The sequence below is a fragment of the Salminus brasiliensis genome, chromosome 18 (genome assembly GCF_030463535.1).
Source record: "Salminus brasiliensis chromosome 18, fSalBra1.hap2, whole genome shotgun sequence".
Lineage (NCBI taxonomy): Eukaryota > Metazoa > Chordata > Actinopteri > Characiformes > Bryconidae > Salminus > Salminus brasiliensis.
Window position 1 is genome coordinate 4028730 of NC_132895.1, and position 23273 is coordinate 4052002.

The following is a 23273-nucleotide window of genomic DNA, read 5'->3' on the forward strand; positions in this document are numbered from 1 at the left end:
CAGTATAGTGAACACTCTTCTAGGGTTAACAGGGCAGTATAGTGAACACTCTTCTAGGGTTAACAGGGCAGTATAGTGAACACTCTTCTAGGGTTAACAGGGCAGTATAGTGAACACTCTTCTAGGGTTAACAGGGCAGTATAGTGAACACTCTTCTAGGGTTAAAAAGGCAATATAGTGAACACTCTTCTAGGGTTAAAAGGCAGTATAGTAAACACTCTTCTAGGGTTAAAAGGCAGTATAGTAAACACTCTTCTAGGGTTAAAAGGCAGTATAGTGAACACTCTTCTAGGGTTAAAAAGGCAGTATAGTGAACACTCTTCTAGGGTTAAAAGGCAGTATAGTGAACACTCTTCTAGGGTTAAAAGGGCAGTATAGTGAACACTCTTCTAGGGTTAAAAATGCACTATAGTGAACACTCTTCTAGGGTTAAAAGGGCAGTATAGTGAACACTCTTCTAGGGTTAAATGGGCAGTAGAGTGAACACTCTTTTAGGGTTAAAAATGCACTATAGTGAACACTCTTCTAGGGTTAAAAGGGCAGTATAGTGAACACTCTTCTAGGGTTAAATGGGCAGTAGAGTGAACACTCTTCTAGGGCTAAAAGGGCAGTATAGTGAACACTCCTTTTGGGGGTTAAAAGGCAGTATAGTGAACACTCCTTTTGGGGGTTAAAAGGGTGGTATAGTGAACACTCCTTTTGGGGGTTAAAAGGCAGTATAGTGAACACTCCTTTTGGGGGTTAAAAGGGCAGCATAGTGAACACTCCTTTTGGGGGTTAAAAGGGCAGCATAGTGAACACTCCTTTTGGGGGTTAAAAGGGCAGCATAGTGAACACTCCTTTTGGGGGTTAAAAGGGTAGTATAGTGAACACTCTTCTAGGGTTAACAGGGCAGTATAGTGAACACTCTTCTAGGGTTAACAGGGCAGTATAGTGAACACTCTTCTAGGGTTAACAGGGCAGTATAGTGAACACTCTTCTAGGGTTAAAAGGCAGTATAGTGAACACTCTTCTAGGGTTAAAAGGGCAGCATAGTGAACACTCTTCTAGGGTTAAAAGGCAGTATAGTGAACACTCTTCTAGGGTTAACAGGGCAGCATAGTGAACACTCTTCTAGGGTTAAAAGGCAGTATAGTGAACACTCTTCTAGGGTTAAAAGGGCAGTATAGTAAACACTCTTCTAGGGTTAAAAATGCACTATAGTGAACACTCTTCTAGGGTTAAAAGGGCAGTATAGTGAACACTCTTCTAGGGTTAAATGGGCAGTAGAGTGAACACTCTTCTAGGGCTAAAAGGGCAGTATAGGGAACACTCCTTTTGGGGGTTAAAAGGCAGTATAATGAACACTCCTTTTGGGGGTTAAAAGGGTAGTATAGTGAACACTCCTTTTGGGGGTTAAAAGGGTAGTATAGTGAACACTCCTTTTGGGGGTTAAAAGGCAGTATAGTGAACACTCCTTTTGGGGGTTAAAAGGGCAGCATAGTGAACACTCCTTTTGGGGGTTAAAAGGGCAGCATAGTGAACACTCCTTTTGGGGGTTAAAAGGGTAGTATAGTGAACACTCCTTTTCGGGGTTAAAAGGGTAGTATAGTGAACACTCCTTTTGGGGGTTAAAAGGGTAGTATAGTGAACACTCCTTTTGGGGGTTAAAAGGGCAGTATAGTGAACACTCCTTTTGGGGGTTAAAAGGGCGGCATAGTGAACACTCCTTTTGGGGGTTAAAAGGCAGGTATAGTGAACACTCTTTTGGGGTTAAAAGGCAGTATAGTGAACACTCTTTTGGGGTTAAAAGGCAGTATAGTGAACACTCTTTTGGGGTTAGAAGGGCAGTATAGTGAACACTCTTTTGGGGTTAGAAGGGCAGTATAGTGAACACTCTTCTAGGGTTAAAAGGCAGTATAGTGAACACTCCTCTAGGGTTAAAAGGCAGTATAGTGAACACTCCTTTTGGGGGTTAAAAGGCAGTATAGTGAACACTCCTTTTGGGGGTTAAAAGGGCAGCAGAGTGAACACTTAGGATTTAAAAATAAGTGTAGTGAATACTCTGAAGGAATAAACACTTACAGGGGTTGTGATTATCAGCGTAGTGCAGGAGAGAGGGAGTACTCTACGGGAGAAAGTCAGAAAGACCAGAACCCAAACAGAAACAGCTGAATTTGGAAAGGCTGCTGACTCATACTCCCATTTGTTCAATGCAGATGTTGATGTGATATGAATATGTATGGCGGGAGAAATGAGGACAGAATGACACCTGTGTTCCTGTATTAGACGGTACACCTTATGGTACAGTACACACCAGAACAGGAACAGTCATCGCTCACGTAACAACTTCGGAAACTTTTCTGAAACTTTTCTGAAACTTTTCTGAAACTTTTCTGAAATGATACATTCATATAGTAAGAAAAATATATGTTATTCCATCCTGGATCAATCCTGGACCATTACTGGTGAAATTCTGAATGGAAAGCCCACAATATTCATCTAACATTGTGAAAATGTTTGAAAACACGGCAATAAAAGAGGCTGAGAAGTTCCGACATGAGACCGCTGACATATTGCTGCCGTTAGAACAAAACCTCTCTCAGCAAAACCTCGGAGGGGTGTTACCCTGCGTTCACAGCGGTCGCTCATGGCCTCTGGGTGTTTCTGAACTCAGGCTAACCTTCGCTTGCCATGGTTTCACTGACGCCAAGAAAATTCCAGTGCTGTACGATGTACTTCACTGGCTACCGTTCCTACAGAGCGTCACACATACAGGCACACCACTGGAAATGGAAATCCTGGAGCAAAACCTCTTGTCTAGAAAACGTCAGATTCTACGACATTTCTGGCCTTTACGATGTTCCCAGCGTCAGATTCGGATCTCATCCTGCCATGAATTTGTGCCTTGATTGGGAAACACTACTAGGCAACGCCACCATGTTCGACGTCAACCAGTCGCTTTAGTTTAGGCCGGCCGTCCTTCGCTCGTGATGCTCATATTTGGGCCCGCTGCTGTAAATCTATCAGCTCCAACAAAACCGAGCTGTTTCCATGTAGTCTGATTCCAGCATGAGCCACATTTGGGCTTCTTTTCCATCTCTAGCATGAAAATATACACTGCCTGTCCAAATGTTTGCGGACACCCCTTCTGGTGAATACATTCAGCTACTTTAAGACGGACCCAGTCCCAGTAACTCTCAGGAGCAGGTATTGTAAAAACATGACCCTATTGGCATCATGCTGTCTAATGCCAGGCGTGGGCTAGTAGAGGGGTATAAAGCCCCCCAGCATTGAGCTGTGGAGCAGTGGAGGAACTGTGTTCTCTGGAATGATGGATGGTGGTGGAGATCCATCCAGTACTTTAGGGATGAGTTGGGGAGTTGGGGATGACTGCCTTATCGCAATATTTTTGACAGCCATATTATAAATGTATATATGTGTATATATGTGTGTGTGTCTATATATATATATATATATATATATATATATATATATATATATATATATATATATATATATATATATGTATACACACACACACACACTATACGGACAAAGTCCTGCCTAGCTAAAAGTAGCCAAATGCATTTATTCGAAGGGGTGTCCACAAACATTTGGACCTACAGTTTACTGCGATGTTATTCTTATGCCGTATCGTCCATCCCCAAGCCCAGCTAATCTATCTTTGGTCCAGGCAGCTGAAATCCGGCCGTTACGTAAACCCAGGTCAGCAGTGCTCTCTTCAGAGACAACCGAATCAAACAGAGCTACTTTGTGACGAAGGGAAAGACAGAGCCCCGCCCTCGGCCGCGAGCCCCTTGGCCACGTATGACACGGAGACTCCCTCGCCCCCCCCCCCCCCTTCTCTCTCTCTCTTTTTCTCTCTCCAGCTTCCACCTGATCACATCACTCTGCTTCTGCTGCCTTCCTGTTCTCTCAAAACACTTCCTTCCTTCCTCCCCGTCCAATCACATCGCTCATGGAGGAAGAACAGGGAGCAGCCCGCTACACATCGCGTTTGATCAGGGGCCAGTGTACACAGTTGGGTGTGTGTTTGTGTGTTTGAGAGAAAGAGACATTCACTCATCACTGAGGCAGATGACCCGGTCAACATAGCAGTCGATACAATGAGGAGTGGCTGTTTTCGGATGTTTTGGAATATATGTGTGTGTGTGTGTGTGTGTGTGTGTGTGTGTGTAATCTCACGTTTACAGCACACTTTCATAAGCTATCCCAGAGGCTTTACTATGGGATATCATGAAGAACCAAGAAGAACCTAACTTCCTGTCCCAAGTTCACCCTAAAACACCTGGTTCACCCAACACACACACACACACACACACACCCCTTCTGGACACCTTCTGGCCCTTCCTCTCCAGAGACTCACCCAGGTGCACGTTCAGTCTCCGGTCACTTCAAGACCTGACTACTACTGCAGCTCTCTTCTGGCTGGTCTCCCTCTGCTCACCATCAGACCCCTGCAGCCGATCCAGAACACAGAAGTACGGGTCGGATCGGGTCGGATCGTCTTCAACGTTTCTAAGTTCAGCCATGTTCAGCTCCTCCTCCTCCTCCTCTGCTGCGTTCTCTCTTCACTGTAGCTTCCTGTAGCTGCTGCTGCCCAGGTCATCAGATTCAGACCCCTGACTCTGGCCTACAAAGCCAAGACTGGACCAGCCAGCCCCTCCGTACTTGATGGCGATGGTCAAAAGCCTGATCTGCACCAAGAGCCCTTCCAGCTTCGAGTACGGCTCGGCTCGACCCGCCATCCTTTAAGATCCACGGAAGACGAGCGTCCAGACTTTTTACTGTCCTGCACCGAAGTGGAGGAACGAACTTCCCCTGGGTGTCCGAACAGCAGAGTCCAACGCTCGCTGTCCTCAAACCCAGACTGAAGACCCTCCTCTTCTGAGAGGACTTGGAGAGTGTGGAGTGTGTAGAGTATTATGGTCTCCGTACTGACCTCTGTATTTGGTAGAGTCTAAGCTTAGAGGGATCTTCTGGATTCTAGGCTATACAAACTAGCTGAGGGTGTTTTCTGAGTGAACAGTGAAGAACTTTCTGGACTGTGTCCATCAATGGACTGTGTGACCACCTGGTTTCCTGTAAACGGGGTGAGGAGGAGGAGGACCACTATAGGCATCATCCTTATCGGCTATTTGCTATTATCAGCATGCTGGAGTGACAGTAGGCCAGCAGAAACCACTGCTAACCAAGCGATTTATGGATTTCAGCATCTCATTATTATTATTATTATTATTATTATTATTATTTCTCCCACCACCGTAAGTTTATGAGTAAAAGTAAATGGCCACCCAGCCCGACCTGCTGGATGATTGCCCGCTGAGGTCCCCTCTACCTGCATCAGACCAGCTGCCACCTACCAGTCCGACCATCAGGCCCCCCCACCACCACCACCCATGTCAGACCAGCGGCACACCCTCCTACCACTGCTACCTGCCTAATGACCATGTTCAAACCTGGATGGACTCGTAACTATCTGCCACTATTAATATCACCATTATTAACTAACAATCTACAGCATAATTATTACTTTATGATTATGATCAGAGGAGTTTAATAGCATAGATGGTTTGGTAACTTTTATAATCAATAATTAATAAATAGTTCTGATCAGAGGAGGACGGGTCGGGTCCCCCTTGTGAGTCTCGGTTCCTCCCAAGGTTTCTTCCTCCAGCTCTGAGGGAGGTTCTCCTTGCCACTGTCGCTGCTGGCTGCTCACTAGGGGTCTTGGACCCTTCATGTCTTCTTAGGTTACCTTTTTTTGTCTTTTACTAATTACTAATTATGTAAAGCTGCTTTGTGACGACGACAGTTGTAAAAAGCTATACAAATCAATTTGAGCATGAGCATGGACTAATGAACATCTACATCAAGAAGGTTCTTAAAACCTTTAAAACCTTCAAAACAAACAAAAGTGGCTCCTCGAACCTTCTGGAGAACCTTCGTTTTTCGTAAGAAGGTACAGACGCACCCAAAATGACTCAGGATTCATCTGCAGAGCTCAAGTGCAGAGAGCTACTACAGCTAGCGTGGAACCCCGATGGTTAAAAATAGCTGAGATCATCCCAAAGCTCTTCGGCTCTTCAGCTGCTACCGTTGAGAACTAGAGGAGGAGGATCTTAGGGATCTGTTAACAGCGGTGGGTAATGATGATGGTGTGATGTGTAGCGTGTGTAGGAACGCATGTGGGAGAGAACTGCTGACAGCCGGGATACGGGCTATACGGCGAGAGCCTCCCAGCGCATGTGAGAATGTCTGTGGCGTCATCCGGAATATGGGATACACTGTGGGTTGGTGTGTGTAAGTGTGTGTGTTTAAGTGTGTGTGTGTGAGAGAGAGAGAGAGAGAGAGAGAGAGAGAAAGAGAGAGACTGTGCGAATGTTCCGGCATCGTTGAGGATGATGTGGGAGCAGCTGTGAGGGTCTTAAAATAGAGGCCCGTGTCAATCAGGTTAGAGTAAAGAGCAGCCTACAGTCAGCAGTAGCAGCTTCACAGCGACGCACGCTCAGACCGACACCTGCAGCAAAAGAGGCCAAATACGGATTCGGAAGAGCGACAGAAGCCAACGGAGGGGTGGGGAGAGGGGGTGTACAGTAAGGGCTGGCTGGCGTGCTTATTTGAATACAGTGCTGTGAAAAGGTGTCCGCATATTTTTGACATAAAAAGTCTATTTCTTTTACGTCTTCATGTCTGGTGGGCAAGGTAGGAATTATGCAGATCTTCAGGTGTGAAGATAAAGGCTCTTACCATCAGAAAACCAGCGCTAACTGCTGTTCTACAGAGAAAATGTCATTGACAAAAGTATTGGGACACCTGCTCATTTATTGTTTTTTCTGAAATCAAGGGTATTAAAAAGAGTTGATGCTGCTTTTATTGGAGTAACCATCTCTACTGTCCAGAGAAGAAGGCTTTCTGCTTTCTACTACATTTTGGAGGAGCGCTGCTGTGAGGATTTGATTGCATTCAAAGTGTTAGAGTGTGTCAGTGAGGTCGGGATGCTGGATGATCACCACCCCTCCTCCTCATCATCATCCCCATTCTCCTTTACAGGGACCAGACCAAGCTGAGTTGAGCTGATTTACATTAATGCAAGTTACAAAGTCTGACCTTTGGCCCAAAGTACAAAGAAATGACCACCTTCTGCCCGTCACCCATCACTGCATGCTTTGTAGCTTCTACATTCTGAGACACTGGTGCAAAATCCGGCCCAGAAACTGGCTGGAAAGGCACCAACTACTAACTAACTACAAACAGTGAGAACGGCGTCTCCGTCAGGCCCACTCCGGGTGAGAACGCTGCTACTGCTGCTACTGCACTATGGAGGTTTGGTGGTGGAGCTGCAGGAGGAGAACCTCTCTCCAGAACTGCTGCTGTGTAACGCTGCAGAACCCATAGAGTCATATTAGTGTAAAATCCTGTAGTATCACTCTACCACCTCAGCCCACATGCTGCTCCACCTTCAGATCAAGCTTCCGGAGCTTCTCTCAGCTTGTCCAGAAATGCATGTGTGCAGCAGTCTGTCCATGAGGGGGCGCTGAAAGTGTGATTTGTATTTACTGCAGTGGTGCTACAGCAAATTACACAATTTTCACATAATGCTGCTTTAAATCAAATGACTTTTTACCACTGATGTTGCAGCAATGAGCAGCAAAAGCTCCTTCAGAGCTGGAGGAAGGAACCTTGGGAGGAACCAAGACTCAGAAGGGGGGAGCCATCCTCCTCTGGTAAGAACTATTATTGATATTATTGATAAAATGTCATAGAACCGCCACATTAGACTGTTATTATACTCAGGTGTACTGATATTGTCAACAGTAGTGGTGGTAAGAATAATGAAAGTAATGATGATGATTATTATTATTAATAATAATAATAATAATAATAATAATAAGTAATTAATGTTAATAGTTAGGGTCCATGTAAACTTCAATGTAGTCGGTAGTGGAGGGTGGGTAACTAGTCTGAGGCAGGTGGCAGTAGCTAGAGGGTCAGCAACTGCTCTGTGGTGGGTTAGCATTTAACCCCTTAACCCTCCAAGGCTTATTACCCACTAAGGTGTATTACAGGGACTTCTGTACAAACGGGAGGACCTATTCTCTGGTAATAGACGTTAGTACTAGGGATGCACCGATCCGATATTAGGATCGAGTATCGGCCCCGATATTAACAAAATTAGCTGGATCGTGTATCGGATAATTAGGCTGATTCATGGAACCGATCCGTTCACTTTAATTGGTTGGTGTGAGGCTGCACTAAATGTTTGATTACTGATTGTTTGTTTGACCAGGTTACTTATTTAGTCTCAGCTTCAGCTGCTAGATTTTATTTTGAATTACGCTAAAAAAAGACGATGGTTTTTTGATGTTTTTTTTCTGATACTGATTTATTTTAATATATTTTAAGAGCTTTGACTCTTTTTTATTTGGAATTTGAATGCTGTGTCAAAGTCCTGCACAATTGATTATTTTAATGACAAAGAAATGGCAATTTAGTACAGTAATATCTGTGTGTTAATTTGTTATATTATTTAAAGTCTAATTTTAATGTTTACGTCAATCCTGATGCCTTGAGTCTCTCCCACACCCACATGGTGAGATATACGGTTTATTAATTCAGCAATGGTATCGGATCGGTATTAAGTATCGACCGATTTGCAAAGTTTATGTATCGTATCGGTGTCGGAACTGAAAAAGCAGAATCGGTGCATCCCTAGTTTGTTCTTACACTTTCGGCTTGCCGGTGGGCTCTAGGTGCCTTTAAGGGGTTAGAATGACTGTCCGTGGCAATCAGCTGCACAGCGCAGAGGCGGCAGATGGAGGCCAGGTTGGGAAAGGCTGGAGCATTCCTTTAACACACACAAACACAGCGTGGTGATAGACACTGGATGCACCTTTCTGAGAGCATAATTTACGCTTGCATTTGGTGTGTGGGAGCCTTCAGCAGCGCCGCAAATCAAACTGACAGAGCTGCTCATGTGCCCTGCTGCTGAACCCTGCCTGCCACTCAGGGGAGGGGGGGAGACAGAGGGCCGGCGATGCAGGAGGAGAGAGAGAGAGAGAGAGAGAGAGAGAGAGAGAGAGAGAGAGAGAGAGAATGAAGAAGATTCTGGAGGAACAGATATGATTGACAGGTAATGAGGGGAGGGGACCGCTGGCTGAAGCTATGTGAGCACTTTGGGAATAAAATGTTTGACAGGTTTGAGACACCTCATGAATGCTGTGTGAGGCAGAAAGGTCAGCATGGGTCAGAACCGTCAGCATTCGATATATAGACGTGTGAAAAAGTCTGCACACCCTGAAACCCTCGGGACGTCCCTTTCTGTCCATCACCTTCTGTTTGTTCGTTGTTGATAATTATACGTCCTAAACACACACGTATCGGTATGAGATATACGTTTGGTTTTTTTTGGTGTACAATGTGGCAACTTATTGGAGATACTGTGTCATAACTCTACAAAGGAAAATACCTAAAGTTGTGGACAGTTTCATTTCCGGCTGACCGAATTTTAATAAAACAATAAATACAATAAATAAAAACTCCCAAACAAACCATTACCGTCCAAAAACAAAACAAAAAAAAACAGAAATCCCTTGGTCTGTTAGAGGTAATGAGGTCTAAATTAAAATGTAATAAGTGCAAAGGGTTTTTTTTTTTTTTAAATAAAATGTAAGAAAAACAAAGGTTTAAAGTATATATATAAAAAAAACTGTTAATGAAAATGTTTTTAATAAAATGTAAGTATTTTAGAAGTAGTTTCAAGTAAAAACATAAGACTGTTTTGAAATAAAAAGTAATAAAAGTATATAAGTGATAGTGTTCTTAAACAATAAGTTAGTATGGAAAAGTGAAAAAGTGTTTTTTACATAAAATGTAAATTCTAAAAGGCATTAGTGAAAATTTAATAAAATGTAAGAAATAAAAAGTACTTAAGTACTATAAAAGGTAAGCATTAAAAATGTTTTTTTAATCAAATGTAAGTACTAAAAAAGTTTTAAAGTGAAAGTGTTTTTAAATAAAAAATAAGTATTAAAAAGTATTAGTGAAAATATAAGAAATAAAAAGTACTTTTAAATAAAATGTAAACATTAAAAATGTTTTTAATGAAAATCTAAAAGTGTTTTTAATTAAATATAAGTATTAAAAAAGTTTTTTTTATGTTTTTAAATAAAAAATAAGTAAATTGTAAATTATTAAGTGAAAATGTAAGAAATAAGAAGTGATTTTTAATAAAATGTATTAAGTTTTTTTAAATGAAAATTTAAAAAATTTTATAAAAACTGATTTAAATGAAAACATAAAGGGTAATGTCATCTTTACAGAAAGAGAAAAAATAAAACAACAACTAAAAACCTACATTTTAATGGAATTCAATGTAAAGAAGTAATTTTTGGACATTTCTATTGGTCCATTTATCTTGAAATTCTGACACAATGTAAAGAACCTCTATCAGATCCACATTATGTACAAAAGTGAAAAACAGCAAAAACAAAAATACAAGATTTCTGCATGTCAGCGACAATTTAATGTAGGTTTATGCCAGTTGTCATGAAGGGCGTATGTAGGGTTCATGAAGCCATAAAGAATTTACCCCCTTAGACCCTTAGAACTCCCATTTACCCCCTTACTCTCCACACAGTGCTCTACCCAGGTTTGTTTGAGACCTGTGGGAGATGTTTGAAGGACAGGTCTGAAAGTGTTGGGACATGAGGATGCGAGTCTGGCTCTTATAATAAGGACTTCCCAGGGAAGTCTGGGATTCTGGGATTCAGCCTGAGCACACTGTCATTTAGTATATGTGTGTGTGTGTGTGTGTGTGTGTGTGTTACTCCCACGCTACCGTGACCCGATTCCCTTGAGAATGGAGTAAGCTAGGGTGTGGATGTGGATGTGCATTTGCGTTTTACTCACTCGCCACCCCTGACGCCAGGCCGTACAGCAGCCCTCCTCCGTCTGCCTGCGGCTGGAAGATGTGTGCTGGAGGAGGACACTTCTCCTGCCTGATGAAGTTATACAGCAGCGTCTTCACCAAACGACTCGTCAGAGACAGACTGAGGACAGAGAGACACGAGGACAGCGAGCTATAATTACTTTATTATGGCAAGGATCCATTTAATACCTTTACCTGTAGAGCTCAGGCATGCCCTGAATAGAAACACTTATTACAGACCTAGTGACCACGTGACCGAGGCCACCGGTTCGGATAAGGCAAAAGAGCTTATTAGGCTGCTAAATATATATACACTATATTGACAAAAGTATTGGGACACCTGCTCATTCGGCAATTCTTCTGAAATCAAGTGTATTAAAAAGAGTTGACCCTGCTTTTGTTGGAGTAACTGTCTCTACCGTCCATGGAAGAAGGCTTGGAGCAGCGTTGTAGTGAGAATTTGATTGCATTCAGCAACAAGAGAGACTAAAGTAAGTGAGGTCAGGATGCTGGATAGATAAATCACCACCCCACCTCATCTCATCATCCCCAACTTCCATCACCATCCATCATTCCAGAGAGCACAGTTCTTCCACTGCTCCACAGCTCAATGCTGGGGGGCGCTACACCCTTCTACCTCACGCCTGGCATTAGGCTCATGATGTTTATCTGCTTCAGAGAGTCCTTTTGTATTGGCAGTACTTCCCTACAGGGGCTAGACAAGCTGTGTGTGTGCATTTGCACATCTGTGGAATGGGTGAGCAGCAATGGGTGCAACTTACAGTAGCTGTATGCATTCGTTCAGTGGGTGTCCACAAACATTTGGACAGGTGCACTACAGTGTGCCTCAAATAAAAGTAGGCCTTAAAAGGCCTGGTCTTCTGGACAGCCAGACAAAGAGAAGCTCCTTAAAAGGTTATTTTACACTCAAATGAAGGTGCTATAAGGGTTCTATCAGCGATGCCACAGAAGAACCACTTTCGGTTCCGTAGAGTAGTGTGTGTGTGTAATAGTGATGAGTGAGTGTGATAAATAAAAGGTTCACAGTCAAATACAAACCTGCTTCTTCATTAGAGACACACCGATCCGATACTAGGATCGCATATCGCTCCTGATACTAACTAAATTACTTGAATCGGGTAGTGGATAACTAGTCTGATCCTAAGGACCGATTCACTCACGGAACCAGATTCTCGCACAGCCTGTATTCTAAGCGTCATAACCCAGGATCAGAGTGACCTACACATCATAGCAAACAGCAAGACTCTCCCTATCTGACCAGCATGGTGCCTTTGACCGGGCCGAGAAGGGAGGAGCTGCTAGCTCCGCTTTGGTCTCACAGACTTGTGATGAAAAGTCCCGAGCCCAGACAGCACTGTGGCGAGGTCCAGAACCAATGATTAGTGACCAATAAACAGAAATCGGGTTCATTTCAGTTTGTTTTATGAAGTTAGTAAAGTAACGATTACGTCAATCCTGATCTCAAGTCTCCCCCAGATGGTCAGGTATGTGGTTTATTAATTCAACAATGGTATCGGATCGGTATCGGCCGATACGCAAAGTTCATGTAACGGTATCTGTATCGGATCAGACAAACATGAATCGGTGCGTCTCTGTTCTTTGTGGAACCAAAAGCGGTTCTTCTGTGGTACCACTTAAAGAACCATTTATAGGACACTTTAAGAGGATAGAAATATTCTGAATTAGACCTTCTCATAAACCTCCTATTTACCTCCTTAGACCCTCTAGACCTCCTATTTACCTCTTTAGACCCCCTAGACCTCCTATTTACCTCCTTAGACCCCTACACCTCCTTATAACCCATAGACCTCCTATTTACCTCCTTAGACACCCTAGACCTCCTATTTACCTCCTTATAATCCCTACACCTCCCATTTACCTCAGTAGACCCCCTAGACCTCCCATTTACCTCCTTAGACCCCCTAGACCTCCTATGTACCTCTCCCAGATATAACCAGGTCCTATTAGAAATGGCTAAAACTTGTTTTCAGCAATTTAATCATATATATATTTTATTTAACCCCTTAAAAACAAGCCCTAGGTTTCTTATTCGGGACCTTCTACTTACCTCCTTAGACCCCCTATTTACTGTCTTTTTATTTAACCCCTTAAAAACAAGCCCTAGGTTTCTTCCTCGGGACCTCCTATTTACCTCCTTAGACCCCCTAGACCTCCTATTTACCTCCTTAGGCCCTGTTTACCTCCTTAGACCCCCTTCTTTTTATTTAACCCCTTAAAAACAAGCCCTAGGTTTCTTACTCGGGACCTCCTATTTACCTCCTTAGACACCCTAGACCTCCTATTTAACTCCTTATAACCCCAGACCTCCTATTTACCTCCTTAGACCCCCTAGACCTCCTATGTACCTCTCCCAGATATAACCAGGTCCTATTAGAAATGGCTAAAACTTGTTTTCAGCAATTTAATCATATATATATTTTATTTAACCCCTTAAAAACAAGCCCTAGGTTTCTTATTCGGGACCTCCTATTTACCTCCTTAGACACCCTAGACCTCCTTAGACCCCCTTCTTTTTATTTAACCCCTTAAAAACAAGTCCTAGATTTCTTACTCCAGTGCAAACATCAGCTCTTTTAGATCTTAACCACTCGCAGCGCTCTTTACAGAAAACTGAAATGCATGTGTGTACATGAGAGAAGGACTACACTACACCAGCAATGAACAACCCTCACTGTGTGAGAAATTATGCGTATGAGTGTAGCCGGCTTTCCTGTGCGCCCTGGCTCCCCTCCCAGCGGACTCCAGACATACAGCCATAATGCAACTCAGAAAACAAAAGCAACCAGAAAAACAAAGGCCGACCGGCGCAGGTCATTACACCCCATCAAAACAGCTCAGCCTGACCGACCGCACAACACCGGCTTCCAGACAGATTACACAGCTACACGTTACACAACTCGCACACAGAGCCAAGCCCCGTCCTGAGCGAGACGCCACCACACAACACAAACAACCGATCATCAGCTCCCGACCGCTCTTCTCCTGAAACCCCAAACCCCATCCTGTCTCCAACAGGACCACCGGAGTGGAGCTGGCTGGCCAGCATACGCTGCAATCTTGGCGGGACCCTTCACCTTCTCACTGAATGTGAGACGGATTGGGCGGTTCTGAGGTTGAACTGGAGCTAATCAGAGACTGTTATTATGCCAGAGGCCACGGGTCCACTGCCATATAGAGCTGAAATACAGTAAAAAGGTCAGTGCGGCGAGATAAGGTCAAGTTCGGTGTAGTGGGCTAATAATATAATGACTGCAGATTAGGCTTGGGCGGTGGCTCAAAATGAGGACGTGTCCGTCTAGTTTATGGCCAAATAAGCTCAATCCCCCTTTTGTCCCCCATTTGAGGGAGAGCCACAGGGTCAGGGTGCTGTGGGAGCTCACAGAGCTCGACTGAAGGGGTGAGCAAGCAAACCTGGATGAGCCAGTCGACTAAATGAGCCTGAAAATAGTGGAAAACACCCCTAAGGCAGTTCCCTTGACTCTGTGTGCTCTCAGATATGAGGCTAAAAGGTGGGATTTGACCCTCGGTTAGCTGGAACATGACCTGTGCTGTGGTGTTTAGCCTGTTAGCGCAACTTATCTAGACCTAGCTATCCGGCTACAAGTCCAAACCCAGCAGAACCGGACTCCAATTTCTCCTTTCTGTTTCAGCCCAACACCAGTCGCTCTAACTTCGCTCCTTTCAGACACCAGCAGTTAGTCAGCAGGATGTCTGATACTCGCTGGAGCTGGAGCTAAGCTAGCGGGTGGCTACAGATCCGAAATCACAGGAAAAAAACTTAAATTCAGTCGTGCAATAGTCAGATTGATGCTTTTTTTTTTTTCATTGCTAAACTGAACTTCTCAGGCTGCTAAAGAACATATACATCATATGGACAAAAGTATTGGGACACCTGCGTATTCTTTGTTTCTCCTGAAATCAGGGCTATTAAAAAGAGTCAATCCTACTTTTGCTGGAGTCACTGTCTCTCCAGTCCAGAGAAGAAGGCTTTCTACTAGATTTTGGAGGAGCAAGAATTTGATTGCATTCAGCTTCAAGAGCGTTAGTGAGGTCAGGATGCTGGATGATGATCACCACCTCCCTAAAGTACTGGATGGAGCTCCACCACCATCCATCATTCCAGAGAACACAGTCCTTCCACTGCTCAACAGCTCCTCACTGCTGTGGGGCTTTACACCCCTCTACTAGCCTACACCTGGCTTTAGGCAGCATGGAGCCAATAGGTTCATCCTGTTGATCTGCTCCAGAGAGTCCTATTCTATTGGCAGTACTTCTTCTCTACAGGGACTAGACAAGCGGTGTGTGTGCATTTGCACGTCAGTGTCAGCAGCAATGGAAGCAACTGAAAGTAGCTGAATGCATTCATTAGAAAGGGTGTCCACAAACCCCATTGGGACAGATGGACAGATCGTATACTTGACCAAATGTCCTTCCACTGTTATTTCCATGACTCCCAATGCAGTGAGCACAACACATAGCATTAGATAAACCCTTAACAAGCTCTCCAGCACCATAAATAAGACATACATACCACAAATGATCAGTATAGTAAAGCAATCCAATGGTCACTCCAGGCCAGCAATGCCCCAATTTGGACATCATAGCCCATCTTTTGCCAAGCTTCCCTAAAACAGCGGTCATGGCACCACTACTGGCCTTAAGAATCCCTTAACACCAAGCAAATACCCTACCGCCACACCCAAAACTGAGCCATGGCAAAGGTTGACAGGCCGGCCAGCCACAGCTTTACAGGCCGAGTCCTGGTTGGTAAACTTAAAGGTGAATTTGAGGATGCTAATGAGCCCTCTGTATGAACTCAGATCCCACTCTTGATTGGAACAGCTGCTGAATTAATTAAGACACTAATTTCCATTCAGGACGGCGGGGTCCTGTCAATGGGCGTCTGCCTCAAACAGTAAGCAGGCGCAGGACATGTGTGGCATATATTTAGGGCTTTATGTGCTGCGAAGGCCAAAGCAAGGTCACTTAAGCTAAACTAAACTCGCTCTCCGCAACACACACACACTAATGCATACTGCGCTTACTCGATGAACCGACAATGGCCTGGAGGCAGGCTACACACTTGAGCTACACACAGGCCCAGAGTGCGGATCCTACTGACATGAGAGATGGTGCCTACAGGGATTACCATTACACCGGTACTAAGGCATTAGTAGCAGTCCTGCAAGTTGTGAGGTGGGGCCTCAATGAGCATCAGTAAGCCTTGGGCGCCCATGACAGCCGGTTCACCTTCTTTCGGGCTCTTCTGGTAGACCTGCCTGATGTTTTGGTGATGTTCTGACCCAGTTGTCTAGAACATCACAGGTTGGTTCGTGTCATAGTGACCGTTCACCCGCTGTCTGATATATCCCGACAGGAGCAACTTTACACTTAGTTCTAGAGGGTCTAAGGAAGCAAATAGGAGGTTGAGTGGGGGTCTAAGGAGGTAAATGGGAGGTGTAGGGATTATAAGGAGGTAAATAGGAGGTCTAGAGGGTCTAAGGAGGTAAATAGGAGGTCTAGAGGGTCTAAGGAGGTAAATGGAAGGTCTAGGGAGTCTAAGGAAGTAAATGGGAGGTCTAGGTGGGGTCTAAGGAGGTAAATGGGAGGTCTAGGTGGGGTCTAAGGAGGTAAATGGAAGGTCTAGAGGGTCTAAGGAGGTAAATAGGAGGTCTAGAGGGTCTAAGGAGGTAAATGGAAGGTCTAGGGAGTCTAAGGAAGTAAATGGGAGGTCTAGGTGGGGTCTAAGGAGGTAAATGGGAGGTCTAGGTGGGGTCTAAGGAGGTAAATGGAAGGTCTAGGGGGGTCTAAGGAAGTAAATGGGAGGTCTAGGGGGTCTAAGGAGGTAAATGAAAGGTCTAGGGGGTCTAAGGAGGTAAATGGGAGGTCTAGGGGGTCTAAGGAGTTAAATGGGAGGTCTAGGGGTCTAAGGAGGTAAATGGGAGGTCTAGGGCGTTTAAGGAGGTACATGGAAGGTCTAGGGCGTCTAAGGAAATAAATGGAAGGTCTGGGGGGTCTAAGGAAGTAAATGGGAGGTCTAGGGGGTCTAAGGAGGTAAATGGGAGGTCTAGGGGGCTCTAAGGAGGTAAATGGGAGCTCTAGGAAGTCTAAGCAGGTAAATGGAAGGTATAGGGGCTCTAAGGAGGTAAATGGGAGCTCTATGAAGTCTAAGCAGGTAAATGGAAGGTATAGGGGGTCTAAGGAGGTAAATGGGAGGTCTAGTGAGTCTAAGGAGGTCAATGGGAGGTCTGGGGGTCTGAGGTGCCAACTTAGACCTCCTAGACTACAATACTTTTGGGATGAGTTGGGATCATGATAATCATCCAACATCCTGACCTCACCAACATTCTTGTTGCTAATGGAATCAAATCCTCACAGCAGTGCTCCTCCTCCAAAATCTAGTAGAAAGCCTTCTTCCCTGGACAGTAGAGACAGTTACTCCAACAAAAGCAGGATCACCTCTTTTTAATAGCCTTGATTTCAGAAGAAACAATTATTGAGCGTAATGTATTGGTGTCCCAATACTTTTGTCCATTTAATGTACATCATGTTTTAAAGTACGATTGTTAAATAATGTTTGCTGTAAGGCTTACTCACCATCGCCCCTTGGTCAGGCACCGGTAGATAAGCCCCTCCCTCAGAATGTCTTTCTGGAAGAGCTGATAGGACAGCAGGACGAGAAGGGTGGTGACCGCCTCAAACAGGATGTTGTAGGTGATGTCCCTGAGGCAGAGGGCAGAAACAGGAAGTAATAAGTGAAAGGGCCTGGCAGGATGCTGTTCATCATGACATACAGTACATGAAGTAACTGTAACACGACCAGAGCGGGTCACCCATCAATCAAACAAGCTTTTCTGACCCCCCCATTCTAACTCCATAGGCTGTATTAATATGGAGCTGGTCCCCCTTTGCTCTGCAGCTCTACCAGCAGCAGCAGGTCTGGAGCTCTGCAGTTATTGAGTCAGTTGGAGGCTTTTCTGCACTATGAGAAAAGTCTGAGCTCAGCACTCGGCCCTGACCCCGCTCTGTAGCTTTACGTGGTCGGACACTCGGTGGACGCTGAGCTGCTCTCTGTGAGCTGTTCCTCCTAAACTCTTCCACTGTTCAATAATAACACCACTCACAGCTGATGGAGGAAGATCTAGGAGGGAAGGTCTAAATTTCTCCAGCTGACTTGTTGTTGTTGGTGCAGCGGTGTCTCCTATTACATACAGAATCACGCTGGAGGTCAGTGAGCTCTTCAGAACCTCCTGTTCTTTCACTGATGTGTGGAAATAAGGCCGACTGCAGGGCTAGGGGCTTGATTTTATACACTTGTGGTGGCAATGAGAGTGAATGAAAGACCCCAATTCAATGATTAAGAGGCGTGTCCCAATATTTTTGTCCAAATAGTGCACAGGAGGATGTAATGATGCACATGATTTAGAATCTGATCCAATACAAACCCATATTAATACAAAGGTATGTTATGTTGACCCATTATGTTGCTTGGCAACCCGGCCTACTGTTATTAATTGAACATTGATTAAGCAATCTGAGCATCTCCAGCTGCTCCAGACGACTGGACTTCAACTACCCCCCCACCCCAAACACCGCAGCTCTCGGCTACAACCCACTCCAGACAGAGCCAGTGTGTTAGGGGGGCTAAGCTTCGTTACATCAGGGGGAACACCTTCCTAGTGGAGCAGTTGGCACTGGTGCACCGAGTTCAGCATAATTCAGCTGCAGGGAAGGAGTCAACGGCGTCCTGCAAGAAGCGAACCCTCTGACCCAGACATCACTCTCACTCTCTCTCTCTCATTGTTCTCCATTTCCTGCCTCTTTCTCTCCAACTCCACTTCACTTCCCCCCCAGCTCTGATGTCACCTGGCACAGACCACTTCTACTTCCATACATGCACACACACATACACACACACACACACAATACAAGCCCTAACCAATCATAATTGACTGTGGTTGATGCACTTTATGCACAGTGGCTTCAACAGCAATGAGCTCTTAATTCAGGCCAGGTGTAAGAACATTGAGAAGGTTTGCTGTTGACCTTTCCACACCGCACCCTCTCTCTGATCTACTGTAGTGAGGATGGACAAGCTTTACAGAAGATCCTAAAAGAAAACAAACAGGGTTAACCATTTAAACTCAAGGCGTGTGTGTGTGTTTGTGTGTGTCCATTCCTTGCCATCAATCCACATTAGTTGATAAATATTAGTTTTTGAATCGTTTATAGTGGATACTGCATCACAAATGCAGAATACAAAACGAAGAATCGTGAATCATTAGACTAGATCCTGAATCATTTACTGTAGACACTGAATCATTTACTGAAGATATTGAATCAATTATTGTAGATAATCATTTAGACTAGATTCTAAATTATTTATTGTAGATATCACATTTACTGTACACACTGAATCTTTAGACTAGACACTGAATCATTTATTGAAGATATTGAATCAATTATTGTAGATACTTAATCATTTAGACTAGATCCTAAATAATTTATTGTAGATACCACATTTACTGTACACACTGACTCTTTAGACTAGACACTGAATCATTAACTGAATCACTGAATTATTAACTGAAGATACTGAATCATTTATTGTAGATACTTAATCATTTAGACTAGCGACTGAATCTTTAATGTAGATACCAAATCATTTATTGTACAGACTGGATACTGAATTGTTTACTGTCGATATCATATCATTATGGTAGATACTGAATCACTTACACAAGATACGGAATCATTTATTATACACAGTGAATCATTTAGACTAGCTACTGGATTATTTATTGTAGATACTGAATTATTTAGACTAGACACTGAATCATTAACCGAATCATTTACTCAAGATATTGAATCAATTATTGTGGATACTTAATCATTTAGGCTAGCTACTGAATCATTTAATGTAGATACCAAATCATTTACTGCACAGACTGGATCATTTAGACTAGATACTGATTCGTATATTAAAGATATCATATCATCATTGTAGATACTGAATCACTTACACAAGATACTAAATCATTTATTATTGTAGATACTTAATCATTTAGACTAGCTACTGAATCATTTATTGTAGACACTGAATCTTTAGACTAGACACTGAATCATTAATTGTAGATACTATATCATTATTGCTGATACTGAATCACTTAAACTAGATAGTAAATCATTTATTGTATATAGTGTATACCGTAGACCTTGCTACTGAATAAATTACTGTAGATACAGATTCATTTACTGTAGATACCACATAATTTATTGTATATACTGAATCATTTATTGTACATACTGAATCTTTAGACTAGGCACAGAATCTAATACTAAATCATGTATTTCACACAGTGAATAACTTAGACAAACAACTGAACCATTTGTATTAGATACTGAATCATTTAAACTAGATACTAAATCAATTAGACTTAATACTTATTAAACACTCATTTATTGTATATAGCATATCATTCACTATACATACTGAATCACTTACACTAGACACTGAATCATTTCTGTAGATACGAACGTACTTGTTGTAGATTCCACATCATCTGAACTAGATGCTAACAAGTGCATTAGTGAGGTCAGGATGTTAAATGATCACCACCCCACCTCATCCCCAACTCCCCAGATCATCCCAAAAGTATTGGATGGAGCTCCACCATCCATCAATCAATCCAGAGAACACAGTTCCTCCACAGCTCAATGCTGGGGGGGCTTTATACCCCTCTACTAGCCCACGCCTGGCATTAGTTATGGTGCCAATAGGTTCATATTTTGTTGATCATCTCCAGAGAGTCCTATTCTTTTGGCAGTACTTCTCTACAGGGACTAGACAGGCTATGCCTGAGTACATTTGCCCATCTGTGTCAGCAATGGGTGCAGTTTTAAGTAGCTGATTCATTAGAAGGGGTGTCCACATATATTCAGTCTTACAGTGTAGGCTATTATACATTAAATTTGGACTCGATGGAGAGAGCTTTGCCCAAACATAGACGAAGCCTTCTCTCAGGTTACTGGGACAGCTCCCTAAGTGCGGCCATTATTAATCATTACTTGGTCAAGCAGGGCCAAGCAATGTTCTCCTAATCTATTAATTAACCAGGTCACTGGGGTGGCAGAGAGTAATGGGAGTAGAATGTAACTTCTGATCTCCATCAAAGAGACATAAAACCCGTTTGCTGTCGCTGCTGAGCCACATTTACCACATTTATACCACATTTACTGTACACACTGAATCTTTAGACTAGGCACTGAATCATTAACTGAATCACTGAATCATTTATTGAAGATATTGAATCAATTATTGTAGATACATAATCATTTAGACTAGATCCTGAGTCATTTAGACTAGATCCTAAATCATTTATTGCAGATACCACATTTACTGTACACACTGAATCTTTAGACTAGGCACTGAATCATTAACTGAATCACTGAATCATTTATTGAAGATATTGAATCAATTATTGTAGATACATAATCATTTAGACTAGATCCTGAGTCATTTAGACTAGATCCTAAATCATTTATTGCAGATACCACATTTACTGTACACACTGACTCTTTAGACAATAAACTGAATCATTAACTGAATCACTGAATCATTTATTGAAGATATTGAATCAATTATTGCAGATACATAATCATTTAGACTAGATCCTGAGTCATTTAGACTAGATCCTAAATCATTTATTGCAGATACCACATTTACTGTACACACTGACTCTTTAGACTAGGCACTGAATCATTAACTGAATCACTGAATCATTTATTGAAGATATTGAATCAATTATTGTAGATACATAATCATTTAGACTAGATCCTGAGTCATTTAGACTAGATCCTAAATCATTTATTGCAGATACCACATTTACTGTACACACTGACTCTTTAGACTAGACACTGAATCATTAACTGAATCACTGAATCATTTATTGAAGATATTGAATCAATTATTGTAGATACTTAATCATTTAGACTAGATCCTGAGTCATTTAGACTTGATCCTAAATCATTTATTGCAGATACCACATTTACTATACACACTGACTCTTTAGACTAGACACTGAATCATTAACTGAATCACTGAATCATTTATTGAAGATATTGAATCATTTATTGTAGATACTTAATCATTTAGACTAGATCCTGAGTCATTTAGACTTGATCCTAAATCATTTATTGCAGATACCACATTTACTATACACACTGACTCTTTAGACTAGACACTGAATCATTAACTGAATCACTGAATCATTTATTGAAGATATTGAATCATTTATTGGAGATACTTAATCATTTAGACTAGATCCTGAGTCATTTAGACTTGATCCTAAATCATTTATTGCAGATACCACATTTACTATACACACTGACTCTTTAGACTAGACACTGAATCATTAACTGAATCACTGAATCATTTATTGAAGATATTGAATCATTTATTGGAGATACTTAATCATTTAGACTAGATCCTGAGTCATTTAGACTAGATCCTAAATCATTTATTGCAGATACCACATTTACTGTACACACTGACTCTTTAGACAATAAACTGAATCATTAACTGAATCACTGAATCATTTATTGAAGATACTGAATCAATTATTGTAGATACATAATCATTTAGACTAGATCCTGAGTCATTTAGACTAGATCCTAAATCATTTATTGCAGATACCACATTTACTGTACACACTGAATCTTTAGACAATAAACTGAATCATTAACTGAATCACTGAGTCATTTATTGAAGATATTGAATCAATTATTGTAGATACATAATCATTTAGACTAGATCCTGAGTCATTTAGACTTGATCCTAAATCATTTATTGCAGATACCACATTTACTGTACACACTGAATCTTTAGACTAGACACTGACTCATTAACTGAATCACTAAATCATTAACTGAATGTGAGCCAAAACCACTCTCCACTCAAACGCTGCTGAGCCAAAACCTCTCTGCAGTTTCACATTCATCCTGGTGGCTAACTGGCGGAAACATTCACTGAACCGCATTATTTGGCAGTTAGCATTCAGCACAATAAGACAAATGAATCAAAAAATGGCCATGCGACACTGATCTCAATATGATAGAGTCTGATCCCATTCGATGAAACAGCATCGTATCTACCATATCTACAGTCCTCAGCTTTTACAGTGGACAGAAGCCAACTATGAGCAAGCTAGACCCTGGCCTAAGGCCCTTAAGTCCCTTACAGCCATTACAACAAAGCATCAACTCAACATATCACACATATGCACACTTCAGCTGCCAG

General features: G+C 42.6%; 1 protein-coding gene across 1 annotated transcript in view; it reads right to left on the minus strand.

Annotated features, from left to right (window-relative positions):
• The window catches only part of dym (dymeclin), a 75488-nt gene that overhangs the window by 29201 nt on the left and 23014 nt on the right, over positions 1-23273 (minus strand). The window contains exons 7-8 of the mRNA XM_072662479.1: positions 17573-17698; positions 10915-11054 (exon numbers count right to left, since the gene is read on the minus strand). Coding sequence (XP_072518580.1) covers positions 10915-11054; positions 17573-17698 — 266 coding nt within the window. The remainder of the gene's footprint in view (positions 1-10914; positions 11055-17572; positions 17699-23273) is intronic.